This window comes from Mugil cephalus, chromosome 4 (genome assembly GCF_022458985.1).
Source record: "Mugil cephalus isolate CIBA_MC_2020 chromosome 4, CIBA_Mcephalus_1.1, whole genome shotgun sequence".
In the NCBI taxonomy this organism is placed as follows: domain Eukaryota; kingdom Metazoa; phylum Chordata; class Actinopteri; order Mugiliformes; family Mugilidae; genus Mugil; species Mugil cephalus.
In genome coordinates, this window is record NC_061773.1 from 6,299,748 (window position 1) to 6,318,257 (window position 18,510).

Genomic DNA, 18,510 nt, shown 5'->3' on the forward strand with positions numbered 1-18,510 from the left:
ATGCATAGACAAGGAAGTTTTATTTCATTTCCTGCAATCATATCTTTGTGGGTACAAATCATATTTTCTTGTTCAATAACCCATGATGCATTGCATCCATACAGTTGTAGCTCAAAACAGCTTTTACAAAAAAAGGATATACAATATATACTTATATTTATATATATAATATACATGTGTTTCTTTATGCATTTTAGATGTGTTTGTAATGGGTAATAGAAGCTTTTTTTTCTCTCTCTTAAAAAACAAAAAACCAAAACACAGCCAAGTGGAAACAAATTTCAGGAAAGTTTCAACAGAAGGTCATTACCAAACACATAATAGCCAGGTTATCAAAGTCATCAACATTGGCTATCTTACAGTTAACATGAAGCCCTTCAAACACAGTTTGCATATTTTCCACAATTACAGTCATTAAAATCCAGAGTGATTGCCTTCTTTTACTGTACTATGGACCTGCACGTGTCAGTTATAAATGGAGGGAAACTAGGTTTGTGGTTTTAATTCAACTAAAGGGGGGGATGTCTGATGGATTGGTAGCTCTCTAAGCTCAGCAATAAAACACAGTATGTCGTAATATGCTTAAATTTAACAATGGCACGTTATGATCCAGATCAGAATTAAAGAGTCTTTGATAGCTGTTATTATTTTTCCATGTTAAATCTCTTGCAGAGTCATGGCTGCCCTTCATCTGAGTCGTGCATTTAGAAAATGGCGACGTGTCTAAATCTACAGTAAAATCCCTCCATTTTGCTGTATGGCTTTGGTACTGCAGGCCTTTTACTCGGGAGGACAGATGTGGAGCTCGCATACGGGCAGGCAGGTGATGTGTTTTCTCTTTTCATAGTGTGCGTTGTGGTTGGTGTATGTTTTTTGTTTTTTTTTTCCCCTAATAGTGTCTGGGTGTCGGCTAGGAGTGAATAACTGGAGAGGTTCTGTGTAGGAAAAAGCAATAAACAGAAGGAGAAAGTTGTCAATAAACATAGTACAGGAGAAATGTCACTCAGGTAGAGACTTGACCCTCACAGTCGATGCAAATGAAAAGTCCACTGTGCTGTGTTGTATTTTCTCAACAACATTACTTCTGGTGTTACTCACTTCACATTATATAGCTCAAAATTACAGTATTACATCATTTTTTTTTTCAATACAACAGAGTAATAATAATCATGTGTGTTTATACTAATTGATCATCATTCATGTAAACATATTTAACCAGGTCATGCAAACAGTAGACCAAAACTTCTTCCACTAGAGGTGCACAGCACAGAGCAGGCGGAGCGCCCAGACTGAGATCCCTCCGACCCGACTCGAGCCGGGCCGGAGCCAGACGCAGAGACCGTCAGGGCTGGCGGATATTTGGGCTCTCGTCAGGAACAGAACAGGGAGGATGAGCGGCGACACACGGATGCGACTGTTTTAATCTTCCCACGCGCGGTGGATTCTCCATGTAATTGCCCCTTCAGAGCAACATGATGGAGGAGGGATGGATTCCTAACGCGCTTACGGGGATCTCAGTCTGAGCCTCTGATAACAGAACAGCCATAAAACAAACAAACAAAAAAAGAGTCTCCTTTTTGATATTCATACATTTCGGTGCCCCCACCCCTCACCCCAACAGAAGCATGCACACACTTCAGGTCAGAACCGCCCTCCAACAAACCCAGTCTGAGCCAGAATATAGAGAGTCCCTAACCCCCCCGAGAATCCACTTTGTCCCTTCCAGAAAGGCTTTGAGCAAAAGGAGGAAATACTTATAAAAAAAATAAAAATAAATAAAAGACAGAAACACTTAATAATGACGAGTATGAGCGGGCTAGGGCGATCAAACCAGAAGTAAACGGGTGGAATCGGCAGTGAACACACACCTTGAGGACTAAAAAAAAGCTACTTGACTGGGATGGGTGGGTGAAGAGTATAAAGACATGCAGGAGTAGCTTTCAGCACTGTTTCCCTTTAAATAAAAGCACCCCCCTTCTCTTTTTGCCCTGTCTGGCCAGATTTTTTATTTAATTTTTATTTATTTTTCTTGGACAAAGCTGCCAGTCATGTAGAGCATGTGCGGGCCAGATGGATGTGGACACACGGTTAATTGTGATTAGAGGTAGATGTGACAGATGATGTGTGGGCAAAAATAAAGGGAGGAGGCTGCCTTTGGGCCCTGGTCTTTCCTCACTGAAGCTAACATCCAGAATAAAGCTCTTTTAGCACGACACACACCCAATGGCCACACTCTGGTATAGAAATTGCACTGGTGGGGTTTACTTGCGGATAATCGTACAGTGAGGCCCTTTAAAACTTCTTCCACTCTGCAAAATGTTCAAAATGTTGTATAACTTTGTGTTTGTTTTTGTTGTTTTTCTGGATGAAGGCTTACAGTATGTTCTATCCACAATGTAACAGCTGACCTGCTGGCTGTGGATGTTCTCTGCCTCATATCTACTCTGCATTCCTGGCCAGACTGGGCGAACGGGCTCTGGGCGCTCCAGGGATACAATGACAATGTCACCGTGACCAAAAAAAAAAAAAAGAGAAAAAAAAAGGAGGTTGTGCTCAGATGCGACTGGCTGGCCGGCAGCAGTAGGTGCAGCTCCTCAGGCTGTCCCGATCTGTGCTGCCCTCGTTGCTTCCCCGGCGACCGTCCTCGTAGTGGGACACTGGATGTTAAGAGCAGAGCAGAGCAGAGCAGAACAGGGGGCGTTTCAGCATTTCCCTTCTCGTACGTCTCGTTCTCCTCAACAGCACACGCACTGAGAACCACAGACCTCATAGCCATTTCCAAAAAGAGCGCCAGCTTTCTCATCTTGACACGATTCTCTCTGAGTGACCAGAAGTAAACACAAGAGGAGTCACCTATTACCTCACAGGGTAACTCTGACGTGCTGGCACGGGCCGCAATCACGTCTGACTCTCTCCCTTCGCTAACGTCTCGTCTGAGGCTCGGAGAACGCTCGTTCGATACGTCGCCTCAGGCAGATTCCCATCACTCATTGCTAGTAGATGTTATCAGTGCATGTATATGTGAATCTCTATCAAGGCTTTTTCAGTGTGAACTCGCTACACCGCCGGCATTAGAATCAGTAGCTTTTAGTAGCGGAGCCCTCCTCACAGCTACGATTTACAGGGCATTACTTTAAGCTTCAATCACAATGTAGCTGTTGAGCTATTGATCATCTTTAGCTTTGTCCTGATACAAACCAATAACGCTTTGGCTCCAGACAAACTGAGCGGGGTGCTAACACAGTGAGGAGTTCCCTTACTCACACAGAACACATTAGAGCCCCTTCACCATTAGCCGAGGATGTAGCTAAACCGCCGTCTCGAACAGACTCTCTATATCGTTAGCGTTTTCTGTGGCCTTCTTTCCTGGGACACCTGAGAAAACGTCTTTACAACTTATCGGGGTTCACACCTCTGTACAATTTAAGGTGGTTGCATGATCGACTAAAAGATGAACAAAGTACGGCAGGTAGCACTATATAAATAATTTTTTTCCCCACATATTCTGTCAGAGCATTGTCTCTCACACAGTTGAGAGAGAAATATTCAAAATCATATTTGTTCATTCACTATGAACTGCTAACTTACAGCTCTCCTCCTCCCCATTCCCCAAGTCATCCTCCTCCTCCTCCTCTTCCTCTGGGAGCAGATGTCCATGGCAGGGACTGGTGGGAGTAATCTGACTGGGTCCCTCGAGACTAGTGCCCAGCTGCAGCTTCCGCATGTGGCGCACCACCGCTGTTGCATTAAATGCTTGCTGCATGAAGGGAGAGACAGGAGGGAAAGGGGGGGAAAAAAACAGTAAGACCCTCTAACGTCTGACAGCTACTGAGAGAGAAAAACAGCGAAGGCGTACTCAGCGCCTGCCAATCTTAATTCCTCTCTTTCAGCGCGACGCTCCGTGGTTCCGCCGATGCACTGACCTTCCATTTACTTTTGGCGAAGTTCTTCTTGATTTGTGCGCTGACAGATTCGTGGATATTCTTGTCCAGGGCCGTGTCGCCGCATATCCTGCAAGTCACCAAGAATTAGGAGAATGTGCAGGCATCTGAGACACCTGCCTGGGGCTCGGGTTTCTAATTGATTGGATCCATTGATTAGCTTGTTAGTTCATTAATGAATGAGTCAGTCTTACAGAACATTAATCTGCAACTATTTGTGTTGCAGTAATTGCTTATTTGTTCCAGTCATTTCGCTGGGGAGAAATCCAAACATTAGCTGGAGCTTCTTATGGGGGATTTTCTCATATTCGTTTTCTGCCGTGTCTTTGTTTTGCGGCGCTGGCTGCTTTAAACAGGCAGGATGACACTTTCTATGGGACATTTCAGCCCAAATGTCGATGTATATAGTCTATGGTTACTGATTTACTGTCAAACGAAAACATACACCCATCAGGCATAACATTATGACCACGTGTCTAATATTGTGTAGGTCTCCTTTGTGCCTCCAAAACAGTTGTGAGTCATCAGAGAATGGACATGGACAGGTCCAGTCACTGGTTAACCTGCATTCCTGTCTACAATTACATGATGACAAAACATCTCCAAGCAACTCAGAAAAATAAGTTATTGAAAAGCTTAAATCAGGGCACTGATACAGAACAAAAACATGAGTCAGTGGATATAGCCTGGAGTTCAGTTAAAGCCGTCATGAAGAATTAGCAGGAGCATGAGCATGCCTAGAGCAGGTGCTCATACAAACTGAGTGACAGTGAGAGGAGGAGACTAATGAGGGAGGCCACCGAGACACATGTGACTGCTCTGAAAGAGTTCAAAGCTTCAGCAGCTGAGCTGGAAGAGACCGGGTAAACGTGATCCGTTGCAGCTTTGTGGGCAAGCTGCACAGACAAAACCACTGCTGAAGAATTCTCGCATTAAACCTCCATTAGAGTTTGCCCGGAGGCATGTGGGAGATGATTGCGATGAGACCAAAATGTGAGCTATCTGGCCCCTGGCGATACGTTATATACTTTTAATTCATTTGTGTTGCTCTGTAGAAAGCTGTTTTCACATTGACAGTTAATCACTTTTTGTAAATCCTCGTCAAAAAGCCAAATTATGTTGGTGATATCATTCATAAAAGCAAACAACTGGGCGCGTAGGGTTTCTTGAGCTTGTGGATTCTTCCGTTGTAAATTGAACCTGTTGGAGTTGGGGTTTTGATGGGAACTTATGCAGGAGTTGTACACTTGAATCTCTCATGACTAGGGCCCGTTCAATGTCAGCTACTTGTCTGTAATTGGAGGAAACTGTTTTGATCCTTTTTTTACACTAAGTACCCATTAATGGCCAGAGTCTGCCTGAACAAGGGTGAAACATTTTGAGGACAGATTTCTGCTGGAAACTGATGGCAGATTAGATCTTAAGCCACTTCGCCTGTCTTGGAGGGGAGTTTTCCAATTTGACATAAATGTCCTTTGACGTGCCGTGAATTCAAGAAACCCCATAAGTCCAGCTACCCCTGTTTCGACCAGTTTATTTCTAAATGTACCATAACCTGGATGCATGAGAACTATTCCTTTCTCTGGTTTTGTCCAGACACCCCAATTTTATAAAACATACACAAACATATTCACACATCTGTGTGTCTAGCTTGAAAGGTCTCAGTGCTACCGTACCATAATAACATTGAAATAAATGTGCATGCAGTGAGGGAGCGCTTTCGGTCGCTTACCAGGGATGCTGGAGGGCCAGCTCACACGTGTATCTCTTCAAAGGATCTTTTTCCATCAGGTGACAGATGAAGTCTTTGGCTGCCAACAAAGGTTACGTTCACGTCATGACAATCCACTCTCACTTTCCCTTCACTGCATCTCTATTTTGAAGCTACTTCGGCAGTACCTGAGTCTGAGATGTCATCCCAGTACGGAGAGTCAAACTCGTACTCTGCTTTCAGAATCTGCTCAAATAACTTGGCATCATTTTCGTCATAAAACGGAGGATATCCACATAACCTGGGGGAGCAATATTGGAACACATTCAGCACTAGAAAGGCTATCACTTTCCATGCTTCTCGTGGTGAATGAGGGGACTTACAGAATATATGAAATAACTCCTATTGACCAGCAGTCCACTGCCTTGCTGTAGGGCTTCTGAGCAAGCACTTCGGGAGCTGGGAGACGCATTCACAGAGTGGAAAATATATGAGACGGAGCAGCAGTGAGGGAGAATTCAAGTAGTCTTGACCTTTCAGTAATACCATGTGATCTGACAGGTCACGTTAAACAGGTGGAGAGCACTTCTGAAACACTTGCAATTGACTCAGTAGTGGATGAAAGAGCCTCTCACAATGGAGTGAATAAAGAGGGGATATCAGTGGAAACGGCGAGCTCTGAGCTCTCATGAAAGAGAAGTGAGGACGTTCCGCAGGAATAAACGCCTTACCCACATAACCGGGAGTACCGCAGGCCGTGGACATGACGCTGCCCGCTCCCTCGATCTTTGACAGTCCGAAGTCACTGATCATGATCTTGGAGTCTTCATCCATACTGTAATACAGCAAGTTCTCTGGCTGCAAAGAAGAGAGGAAGGATCAAAGGGGGCGGTTTGAAAACGGAGGAACAAAGGCCGTCCGCAAGGCACACTGAGCCGTAACTGCGCCGTTTTTTCCCCAAGCGTTAACACACCTTCAAGTCTCTGTGGACGATCCCCATATCGTGGAGATATTTGACTGCATCCAAGATCTGGTGGATGAGCTGGCTGGCATCTCGCTCTGTGTAGAAGCCTTTCTCCACAATCCTGTCGAACAGCTCGCCTCCGGACACCCTAGGAGTTACATATCACAGAAAGCAGCTAAATATTCCTCCACATTTACTATGGCATCTGTGAGTACTTTACTGTAATATCTATCCTCACATTTGTTTCATTCATCAGTTAAGTTAACTAGTGGTGGCCTTTGTGGACCTGTACTGGCCAGTCTTAAACATTTGTGCAGCTAAACGTTGCTCGGAAGTGATCCTGAAGAAGTGATTTTAATAAACATGTAGAAGATCATTTGGTGCAGGTTGGATATTTTAAATTATACGGTTGAACACAAGGGTAAAGGGTCTTCTTTGTAAGCTTTTTCATATTTTCATATTTAATTCTAGGCCAACGACCAAAATAATAAAGGAAAGCACCAAGCGAGTCAGAAAACGCTCATGCTGATTAACCGTCTGTCAACGGGTGCTCTTTTACAGCATAAACGTGAGAGATCTGTGCTCCTTCTGTTACATAACTGGCCCTTGCGTAAGGAATAAGAAGGAGAACTCACAGCTGCATGACAAGATATAGGTGGGATGTGCTTTCAAAGATGTCCTCCAGTGAAACAATATTCGGGTGCTTGATTCTGCGGGAAGAAGAATGGACAGAAATCATCAGAAATCTGCAGCATTGTTTTTTTTTTTTTTTTTAATTCATCCGTTGCTAACTGTTAATTCGTCACCAGATGGCATTCTTGCTGCATAATTCACATTGAGAGAGGTCTGTTCTCTCTCCCTTCTCTGCAGAAAGCACAACTGAGATTTTGTACTGACAATGCTCTCCAACAAAAAAAAAAAATACAAAATGACAAATAAAACCAACACCCCCCCCCGGTCAACATGTAGATGGTTTGCTTAGTATTATGCAGCTGGAAACATTAACGAGGAGCAGCTATATGGGGCTTAACAGAATAACCAAGTCTCCCTCTGAGAAAATTTGATTTGGATCGTTTATTGTTAGCTCGCAGACGCTCGAGCATCTCTCCTGGCTCTGGATTCAAGTTGAGAGCATATGAACCATCGCTAACGCAACGAGCGACAGCTGAGAGGGGATGTTGTGACTTCCAGCAGAACGAGAGAATCCCTCTCTCATTTCTCACATTAAACTTTCTTGATGTCCCCCCTCTCGCGTGACTCCCCTCTTTATTTAATTAGGACTTTAAATATTTAGCCAAACTACACTTCTCCCGTCCTTCCCTCTCCTTCCATCGCACCCTGCCCCCCTCTCCACTTCTCCACCCTCCATGTCTCTTTCTCTTTCTTCAGCACACTGCTGTGGGGAACTCCACACCATCTCCGCCTCTGTGTGCTGTTGCCCTGGCAACAGGGACACTAAAAATAGGTCTATCTTCTTTACTCCTGACATTTCCGGTGCACAATCCTACTGTTTCTACTGACACCATGCATTTAGTCACCCATTCAATTGACCCCTTATATGTATGCTGCATCTGTATCGCTGCGAGGGGCACCAGCGACTAATTCCTCCTGCTGGACACGGAGCAGCAGCTGCCGCGACGCCGCCTCACCTGTGTAGTACGGCAATCTCATTTTCGATGTTGTTCTCTTTGCCTTCTAGTGCCTTCTTGGGGATGCACTTGATGGCCACCAGCCTCTGGGTCCTCTTCTCCTCTGCTAGAACCACCTCGGAGAAGGCGCCCCTTAAACACAAACACACATTAGACTGTGAATAAGAAATGTGTGGGTGTGTGGCAAGAAAGCAAACATAGGACTCGTTCCTCTTGAGCTACAGGCCAACGTGGCATGAGTGTGGTGCACTTCAGAATGAATCCTTGAATGCATGAAAAAAAAAAAGCAACAACATTTCTATTAATATCGAAAGCAAAGGTGCTGTTTCAGTTGATTCCCACACTTAACACCGTCTTCTAAAACTGGGCATTTCAGCAACGGCACCAGATCTCCAAACACCTTGCATTCAACCACCTGGGCATGTGTTCGTGTGGCATGGGTGCGTGTGTGAGTGAGCGGTGTTCGGATGAATAATTCAAAACGGTGACATTACCGAGAGATTTTGGAGGGCTGAGGAAAAGCTGTTGAGGTGAAGCAAGGTTGCTTTTTCCCTTTTTTTTTTTGAAACTATTTTTAATCCATTCAATAATAGATAGAGTAAATGTAGTGTAGCTGTATCTGAGGGAGACTAGACTGCATTATGGATTATGGTCTGGTGATGATGAGAGGGAGAATAGTGTGTATTTACACAGTCTCCCCACAGGAGCGTGGGAGGGAGCTCAGGAGGAGGCCTGAATGCACGCACATTGTTAGCAACCACAGGGATCCTTTCCATGTGTGTGAAACAACACGGCCGCTCACGACTGAATGCACTTTCAACCTTCAAGTTGCGGAAAACATTGCCCAGACCTCCTGATCGCGAGCATCTTAATGCGGGATAACTTCACTTAAGTCTGCGCCTTTAAATGAAATGATACAGACCTCACTGTGTCGTTGCCAGCAGCAACCATTTCATAAGAAGGCAAACATCTCCTTTCCTCTCACTTTAGATTCTGCTTTTATTGTTTATTAACACTTAATTACAGAGCCGAGGAGTTAGCACGCGACCTGCCCCTCTCTCAGTGCACCTCTGTGTCATTTTTTTTTCCCCCTCCTCATCATCTTTCCATAATAAATGCTCTGTGTGACTCTGTGGTAATCCTTGAGATGCCTTTGCACCGTGGCCATCTTATGCTCAACGAACCAGCGCGGCAGAAACACAGCGACGCTGACGCGTGAGGGGAGAGCTCGATTCTCACACACGTCTCCGGTTTCATTTCTAAAACATCCCTAAAATAATCTCGGAGCGAAATCGCATAAAGCTCAGATTCTCATCGACCCATAAAAGCATTTTAATGCGTTTAACTCGGCTGCATTTATAGCCGGGGTTTCATCACAGGGTCAAGGGTGTTAGACTTCAATTATCAGTCAGTTAAAATCCATTTAGTCTTACTGGGTGTTTAAAATGAGAGGTCAACGGCCTGAGATGTGTGGGGACGCAGAGGAGGGGCCCGTCATGCGTTGATGAACTGACTTTATCACGTAACGTGAGGAACACGTCCACCCTGGAAACGCAGCGCAGTTGTTTGAGAAAACCGAGCTAAAGCTCGACAAATCATCTGGTTCAGCTCATCTTGATGGGCAGCGGAGTGTGTTGAAATGACAGTGATGTAATCCTCGACAGACCGCATGCTGGAGATGTTGCAAACCTACTTTCACGGCCAACTTAGCCAGTCAAGATCTCTGGAACTGCTGCATTGTTTACTACGAAACCAACCTGCTAGCATTAGCTCTCAGTAAACTGTCACTTATTAGATGGATTACCACAAATCACTTGTATCCTCAACATCAGCCTTTTAATGCTAATTAGCAAACGTTAGCATGTATTCACATCAAACTATGACATGACAGATATTCTCTTAATCTTGTTAAAATACGACAGACGTGTTCAATTACACAGGAAGTAAAAGAGACAGCGGCAGCAAACCCATGTGTATATTTTTGTCATTTCACCTTTGTCATATCTGCAAAAACCTATTCGCCGTGCAAAAAGTTCCCCACATCTATAACTCAACGGACCCATTAAACTGAAAGATGTCATTTAGATTTATGGCCTCCTTAAATACAAAACTGCAAATCCTGACTGATACGTCCTCATTATTTATATTATGCAAATCTTTATTTCAAAAGAAGTAAACATGCCAAATAAATGAATATTAGTGGCTGCACGAGCTGGACCGATGGCTGAAAAAGCAACAAATAAGACAAGCGTCATGTCACTGAACATCTGGGGATGACACGAGTGACTGAGAGAGCCACAAAAAGGATGTGCACAAATGTGTATTTCTATGTGTACACGCACACACACGTACACACACTTTTCTACTGTTGCCGTGAGACACGCTGTAATTAACCATCCAGTTGCTCATTTCTCCTTGGAGACATAGTAGGGGTGGGCTCTCAACGGGTTTGGGAGAGAAACACGGAGGAAGACAGGAAGCGACTGTAGCCGTTGCTCTGGACTAATGAGATTCTGCGAAGAGCTAATGTGCGCGTCTCGACGTTGGACAGATGTGAGACGGGGATGAAAGGAAAGTGAAAGCTGTCGTTGAACTTTTTTTTAAAATTGTATTTTTCATATTCATATATTTCATATTTCACCAGCAATTAGCAACAGACCACGGAAATCTATCCGGTGCCAGTAAATAATCCTGGCACGCGCGTTAACTTGCTGTTAGGAAATTAAAATAAATAAGTTTCAGATGAGTCACTGGTCTCAAGACTCATAGATGATGCATCTGTCAGCTCGGCTGTTTTTGCCACAGAACATTTGAGATTTTTGGACGTTATAGATAGATAGATAGATAGATAGATAGATAGATAGATAGATAGATAGATAGATAGATAGATAGATAGATAGATAGATAGATAGATAGATAGATAGAATCAAGCATCTGTAGCAAAGTCATGATGTCTGGCCTAAAGCAATCGGCACAACATGAACACATGCACCACAGCATGAGTCTCTCTCTGACACACACACACACACACACTCAGAGAAGAAGAGAGAGAGAGAGAGAGAGAGACGGAGAGAGAGAGAGGGAGAGAGAGAGAGAACTCAGTGAAGACACTGTAATCCCAGCTGTCTATTTGGGCAAATATTGATTCACACGTTCTCATATCGCTATCAGTGTCTCACACTGCTCTCCCAGTGATCAGTGTGCTGTGCTGCCGTACTCGTGGCCTCACTTGACAATTTATCTTTATGATTTTTAACATGACGGGCCCTAAGAAATTAAATGAAATGGCACGAGCACACTCTCCGGAGGTGCAGCTATTTGTACGTCAGTTATTGAGTTTGTTTGCGAAGCCCTGGGAGGATGCACACTAATGGCTTCCATTAACATTTAATAAAACTATATTCAAGGTTTAGCAATGCGTGAATCGGTTGCTTGTGCCTTCGCTCATGAGCGTGGATGCTGGCTGCAATGGCAAATATTAGTCACGCCGGTCCTTTTTTTTTATTATTATTGGCTTTAGAGCGAAGGACTTTCAGTCAGGATGAGCCTGGATCTTTGGACTTGTTGCAAACACCTATAAGCATCTATCGATCACACCTGATGCAAGTGCTGCCTTCATGCACAACATGCCTCCAAGTCCCAAAAAAAGGCTTTCCCTTTTTAGACTAATCCATTCTGTGTATGTGTGGGTTTGAGAGGGAGAAGGATATGTGTGGACATACAGTATAATCCCATTCAAAACAATCTCTAGATCCATTTTTATACTAAAAAAAACAAAAAAAAAACACTTTTTACATATCAACAAAGCTGGTGAGGATTCACTGACAAATGTATGACTGTACATCCTCCATCCACTCTGCTAAAGTGTAGGTGAAACCTCTTAACTCCTCTGCTCTTCTGTGCAAATAAACCAGCACGAGTGCTTTGCAGCATGGTTCAGTACTGCTCCGTCACAATGTTTATGCCCCTGGTCATTATCCATCTTGACTGCACAAGTAGTTCTTACAGCTGACCTGTCCCATACGTTACGTACATTTCCTTTTCGTTACAATCTGAATTTAAAGTCAGCCGAAGCTCTCTTTCCCAGCTCCACCTATCCCGCTCTGTGTCAGATATATCCCTGAGAATCGTCAGATGGGTCCCACTTGTTGTTAAAGCCCAATTGAACATGCTTTGTGGTTGCTTAACGCTCATTGTTTTTGCTTGGCAGACGACATCACAAGGGCTCGTGTGGCGTTCTTTTCCTGCAGCCTGCTCTCTGTCATGTAATTATTTCGTTTCATAATAGAGAGATCCCGAAAGGAGAACCAAGCATCAGCAGTATATTTGAAGAAGTGCTCCAACGGGAGAAGTTTAAAGCTGTTGTTATGGTCTAAAACGATTTTCTTAACCGGCCCCTGTGCACTTCGTCTCTGTCAGACGTGCTACCAGCTGGTGGGGGGACCTCTGTCCACGGGAATCATAAAATTAACAAAAGCTCAAGTGCAATATTATGTTACCGCTCGTAACATAAAGTCATACGCAAACACATCAAACGAGTAATGGCACTGGACATTTAATCAGACTGTAAAAGAGACGCCAACGTCGATCCAGGACTGAGATGTTGCCGATGCCAACACTGCTTGTAATTACACTGATGGCAGCAATAAACCTTAACAACTGTGGCAACGGTGAGCTTCTTACACCTCTCGCCTCCCGTCCCCTCGGTTTTTAACAAACACTCTCTGGGTGAAGGTGTCCGCCCATCGAAAAAGACAGAATCCATTCATTTGAGTCACACCCTCATTTGACGAATGAAAACAGACAAACGGACAATTTTGCAGACTGTCAACTTAACTCCTGAGTGCAAACATACGAAGCAAGACGCCCATGATAGAAGCAGGGCACTCAGGACTTCTTGTCAAATGATGTTTCCCATTGCTCCCAGTGAGGGGAATCCTAATGTTCTGCAACACACAATCTTATTCAACTTTTGATCTTTTTGGAGATGGCAATTATGGCTACAAGAGGAACCTGACACTCATTTTAGTGCAATAAATAAAGCTGCATCCAGGCGATGGGGGATGAAGGAGGACAAAATGACCAAATGTAGCTATTTCTCAGAGGTATTTGTGGAGAAAATAAGCCCTCCAACAAGTGCAATCATCTGCTGATTCTTTTGTCTTTGTGCGTATTCGTAACATGAGATATAAATAGAAATAATTGCATTTAATGAATGCACACGTGTTATTTAGTGCGCCCTGAGGCTGTTTGTAGGTGGATTTTGTTCATTTTGGACAAAACTGGGTTAGATCCCCCCACCCTGTTTCCAGCCTGTGCACAGATAGGCAAAGCAGCCGCTTCTACATTACCTCTTATCTTACGATCTAACTCCCAGCAACATGTTAGAATATTTCTAGTAGAATTCTCCTGTTAACTATCCATTTTTAGGCTTTATTTCACACATACAGTTCCGTCTTTTCATGCCGTAGAGGTCAGACACACCGTCACAACTCTACGTAGATTCATTTCATCAGAGGCATATAAGTAAAAAATGTTCGCAAGAACGAGAACTAAAAGTAGGAGGATGTCTCCGAAGCGACGCTGACATCAAAATTGTGGAGCGCAAGGATTTTCTTTTTCATCTGCCAACTGTGAGGATGGATTGTCCTCAAGTGGACCCCAAACAGAGGTAGGACTGCGAGGATTAGCCGGATCTGAATATAATATTTCAACATAAATCAATTAACTTCACACACTGAATTCCTGGATAAAGCTCCTCTGTAATCTTTTCTGCGAGCATAAGGAGCTTTCCGTCAACACATTAATTCTGCCCTCTGCCAGGTCCGGCTACAGTGACAGCAGGGAAGGAATATTACTACAGTTTTTCCCTTCGTGAAATAAGGGAGCACACTATCCTGGTAAATGCAAATTCCCTCACCCAGTCCTTGTTATATAACCTTTAATATCACACTTCAGCACGATCACTGTTTGAAGTTCATGTTAAGTCTTAGTGGAGCCTTAGCAGACATTATCAGCATTTAGCAGCACCCATATATACATTATATATATATATATATATATATCATTTTATATATATATATATACGGTTTGGTAGTCAAACAGACACATGGAGTCCTATTTGCTGTCCTCTCACAGATTTCTAGATAACTAGACAGTTTCATCTGCCCACTGCTTTTTCACTTTTTTGGATGTGGACCAGAGCCGTGCAGTCATTAATGTCTGTTTCTGTGCTGCCTCTCTGGGGAAGCAGGTGTGATTCCAAGAAGAAAGAAAAACAACCACACTACATATGGCACACTCGTGTCATCACAGGTGGACGTGCCATAGGTCTCTTGTACTCCGTTTGGGGGTGGGGTGGAGAGGTGACCCCTTACCATCTGGGCTCAATCCCGTCCGTCTGGAGAAAAAAGTCGCAGGTCTGCGCCAGCCCAGCGGTCATCATTACTGACTGCGGGGAAACCTTTTGCCCCGCCAGCCGCGGATTAATTTTGCAGTTTATTACAAAGTGAAGATTTAAAATGTGGTTCACATTCTGGACTAACCAAATGTAATCAGGGTCGCCGAGAAGGCGGAGGGAAGACGATTCATCGCCAGACTTTGCATGGGTGGATTGAACTTGAGCTTCAACAGCTTCGCTGCGGCCAAACTTTTCTCTCGAATGTACCCGAGTTAAGAATTCACACTAAATTTTGTTTACATGCCCCGGGTCATCTATCACATGATCAAATCCTACATATGAGGGGTCTGAAGAGAGAAAGGTCTGATTCAAAATGACAACTGATCTCTATGTTTAAAATAAAAAATATATGAAATTTAGTTTAATGAACAGATTAGTGTCTTTTCTACAAAAACTGAAGGACCAGTCGCCAAATCAGGAAACTAAATCAGACAGGAGATGCCCTAAAGATTTTCACCTTTGTTGCACCAGAACCAAGCACCTGGAATCGTTGGTTTAGACCTGTAGTGTCCTGAAGGTGAAGAAGTGAACGGTGATTTTTTGTTTCGTTCACACAAACTAAAGGAAGACACGTGTCTGCAAACAATAAACGGCACCTCCAGAAGTGATGTCTTTTAAAGCTCTCGGTCTACAACAGCCACTGCTGCTGAATAAAGTTGCGTGTGTCTGTGTGTGCGTCCGTGCGTGCAAATTGTTGACTCAGCATTCAACAGAACAAGAGGGCAAAAACAGGACAAGAAGTCTGAGTCAAAATCTCCAGAGTCCAGCCTGCAAATTGTGCTGTGCTGACGGCCAGGATGGAGCTGGGATGAAACCCCTCTCTGTCTCTCTGTTTCTTCAACTGTAAAGTGTGCATGTGCTCGGTTACACGCATATTCCCATCAATTACGGCACAATGGGATCCAGAAACTTGTCACAATTAGTAGTGTTTTTTTGGTGCGAAATTGATTAAAACACGCTGTGCTAATGAAGGTTCTGCAACTATAAAGGGCACGGTAATTCACATCACACAAAAACGTACAGATTTCACTTTCTTCAAGCCACCCCCTGCTGAGACTCTAGCAGAGCGCGTGCAATGAAGATAAATTGCACTAAAATTAAAGGAACATTGCACATTTTCTGAAACATATCCCCCATTACCCAACATGCCAAGTGACACACAGTAAAACTGTGTCATTGAGAAGGTCCTGAAGAATATCTGGGAATGCACCGGTGCATTTTCTCATTGGCCTTAACAGTACTTTGATTAAACTAACAGTGCTACTTACGTTCCCAGGACTTCTTTGAAGTCATAATGTTCTTTGATGTCTGATGTCTTCTTTTTCCATCCATTTCCTTCCTCTCCAAGAGGCATCCTACAAGGCTGGTCGGATTCGCCACACTACAGCTACATGGGAAAACAAGAACACCACTCAGGAGCATTCACGAAAATAGGTTGCCGACCGATTCAAATGACTCTAAAGTGTAATCAGTGACGGCATCCCTGATTTAAACATCCCCGACTTTGGAAGTTGAATTGTTTTATGGCAACGAATGGGTGTAATTTATGTATGAAGACTTTTTAACCACTTCCTCATGTTATCTCTTTACAAACATGACACAACACACAAAATGGTGATAAAAATGAATGATGCCGAAATAAATATTTTAAGAAAACATTACCCTGCAGTCTGTGCTTCCCTGCCATGGTTACTGTACATAATTAAGAGTGTTTAAAATGCAAAAAGTATTCAGTCTCAGCATTTCTGAATAGATTGGCAGACTGCTGTGCCCGCTGCCTCAAACCTTCCCCCCATTAAACCAACCATTGATTTCCCTGATTAAGTAATTATTGCTGCTCTTGCTTGCTTGCTTTTTAAAAGCAAGTTGAACTGCAGTGAATGACAAGACAGCAACTTAGAAGAATCCGTGCCTCGTGACAAAAATGATCCAATAAATGAAAACACTAATGCCGCCTGCAGTCTCTTATTATTATTTTTGCGATATTTGCTCTTGCATTGATGATTATTTCATCAAACAGAATTACAGATGCAACTTTTGAGGCTGCACAAACAATGTTCAGCGTGGAGAACAGACACATTAACAGGAAATAGACCAAATGAGCTTAGAGACAGATAAGAAGACGTGCAACCGCCCCCCAAAAAAGCCACACCACACAACGGAGTTCTTCTTCTTCTCCTTCTTCTTGTTCTTCTTTTGACAACAATAAATAGCGAACACTGACAGCTTTAAAGTAGGGCAAACAGTGCAGCGGCGGAGAGTGTCGCAAGAAAGGGACCGCACATAACAGTCGTAAAAAAACAAAAAAACAAACGCACGGTCAGTTGAGGCAAGACAACCAGCTGGGGGACCTGTCTGTGCTATATTTAACAAATGTTGCTCCAAACAAATAGGTTGCTCTGAAGAAACCACACTTACTAAGGGATCCCGTCAAGTGGAAACTCTATTTAGCTGAGTGATCCGCTCTGCGTTAAGGCTGCAGGGCGTGAATGACAAGAAAACAGAGAGTTTGAATGGAAACGAAAACGTTTTGCCAGTGCAATATGTCTGTACCATGGAGAGGTCCTCCGTCTTTTTTTTTGCGTATGCGCGGTGGCGATCATGCAAGTATATAAGCTACATAAAGAACAGGCGGTGTGGGTGTGCAAAAGCATTATACTGCAGCGCTCAAGGGTATGGCTGAGTCAAACGAAGGCAGCATCTTTGGGTTAGATCAGGAGGCTGCGGACATGGAGGCGCGCCAAATCCACTTGGTCTTGTAGTCAAAAGAGAACCACGGCACTGAGTGTGCGTTAAAATAAACACATAAGCGGAGACGCAGAACATACCTGAATGGCGATCTGTAGCTGTGGTGCGTTCTCCTTCCCTCTGGGAGCGATGTGGTTGCTGTGCTTGTGCGCAGCGCTGGGTCCGCTCAGACTTCTCCTGACGTCAAGAAAACCAGACGTCTGTGGACGTAGTGCACCATAAAAATCGCTCACTGTTCTTCTCTGAACCGCGTGATCCGCGATTCACCTCATGCTAGTCGAGCCACCGTCTGTTACATGTGAAGAGCTTTATTTGTTTTATTTATTTATTTTTTTTATCATTATTTTGTACATCTGCTTGTCATGCTCCGAAATAGCTCCTTGCAGCAGAGAGGGGCTGGGGCGCATGCTTTAGCAGAGTGTGCAGGTTATGCAGACAATTTATAGGGCTTTTTCAGAGCTGGCATAACGTGTCAGTGTGAATAATTGATCAAAGAGCGGTGCTTGCAAGACGCTTGTATTCAGTGGAAGTCTTTTTACACTGAAAACATGTCTCTGGAATGACAGAGGATTAGTGTTTTTTTTTTTTTTTATGTAGTAGGCCTAATATAACTTTCAGAGTGTTAAAGCTCCTTTTCCACTGATCTTAAGGCAACGCCCGCTTCCTTCTTCTCTCACAGCTCCACATACTCCCACACTTTCCAAAGCCCACTCTGGCACTGGCTGTCACATGTCAGCCCATAAGATGTAATCAGACAAAAGACAACTAAGCCAAAGGATGTGAACAGATGGCAGTGTACAAAAACACCTACAGGCTCTAGGATGCCAGAAAACAGAGGCCTATTCTCCATCTCTTTGACAGTCTCATTTATCAGTCAGCTTTGGTCTGTTTGTCGTGCAAGGCTTTATCTACCATTCCGATAAGGACAAATATTGTCCACAAATTGTAGATAACAAGAGTTGAAAAATGTGCTTTCCATTTGTAAATAAGGACTGGACATCCTGTTACTAACACAACAGATCATTTCTTTCTGCCTT

General features: G+C 43.7%; 1 protein-coding gene across 2 annotated transcripts; it reads right to left on the minus strand.

Annotated features, from left to right (window-relative positions):
- Position 1: 1 nt before the first annotated feature.
- On the minus strand, positions 2-18,490 carry camk1a (calcium/calmodulin-dependent protein kinase Ia). 2 transcript variants are annotated; one of them, XM_047583201.1, is made up of 12 exons: positions 17,554-18,490; positions 15,994-16,112; positions 8,266-8,397; positions 7,252-7,326; positions 6,626-6,764; positions 6,384-6,510; positions 6,036-6,111; positions 5,841-5,953; positions 5,674-5,752; positions 3,924-4,011; positions 3,589-3,757; positions 2-2,819 (listed from the first exon to the last, which is right to left on the minus strand). In XM_047583201.1, coding segments are annotated over exons 2-12 (1,086 nt in total). In that variant the 5' UTR covers positions 16,080-16,112; positions 17,554-18,490; the 3' UTR covers positions 2-2,817. The 2 variants fall into 2 exon arrangements, with proteins under 2 accessions (XP_047439157.1, XP_047439156.1); XM_047583200.1 differs by having other exon boundaries at positions 2-2,657; positions 17,554-18,489.
- Positions 18,491-18,510: the final 20 nt, after the last annotated feature.

What these genes read in the sequence shown, in the direction of transcription:
- camk1a (XM_047583200.1), bottom strand. Translation starts at nt 16,079, where the DNA reads ATGCCTCTTGGAGAGGAAGGAAATGGATGGAAAAAGAAGACATCAGAC. An exon ending in GAGATTGCCGTACTACACAG is followed by an intron (nt 7,327 to 8,265) that starts GTGAGGCGGCGT and finishes TTCTTCCCGCAG; the next exon opens with AATCAAGCACCCGAATATTG. An exon ending in CTATATCTTGTCATGCAGCT is followed by an intron (nt 6,765 to 7,251) that starts GTGAGTTCTCCT and finishes TGTAACTCCTAG; the next exon opens with GGTGTCCGGAGGCGAGCTGT.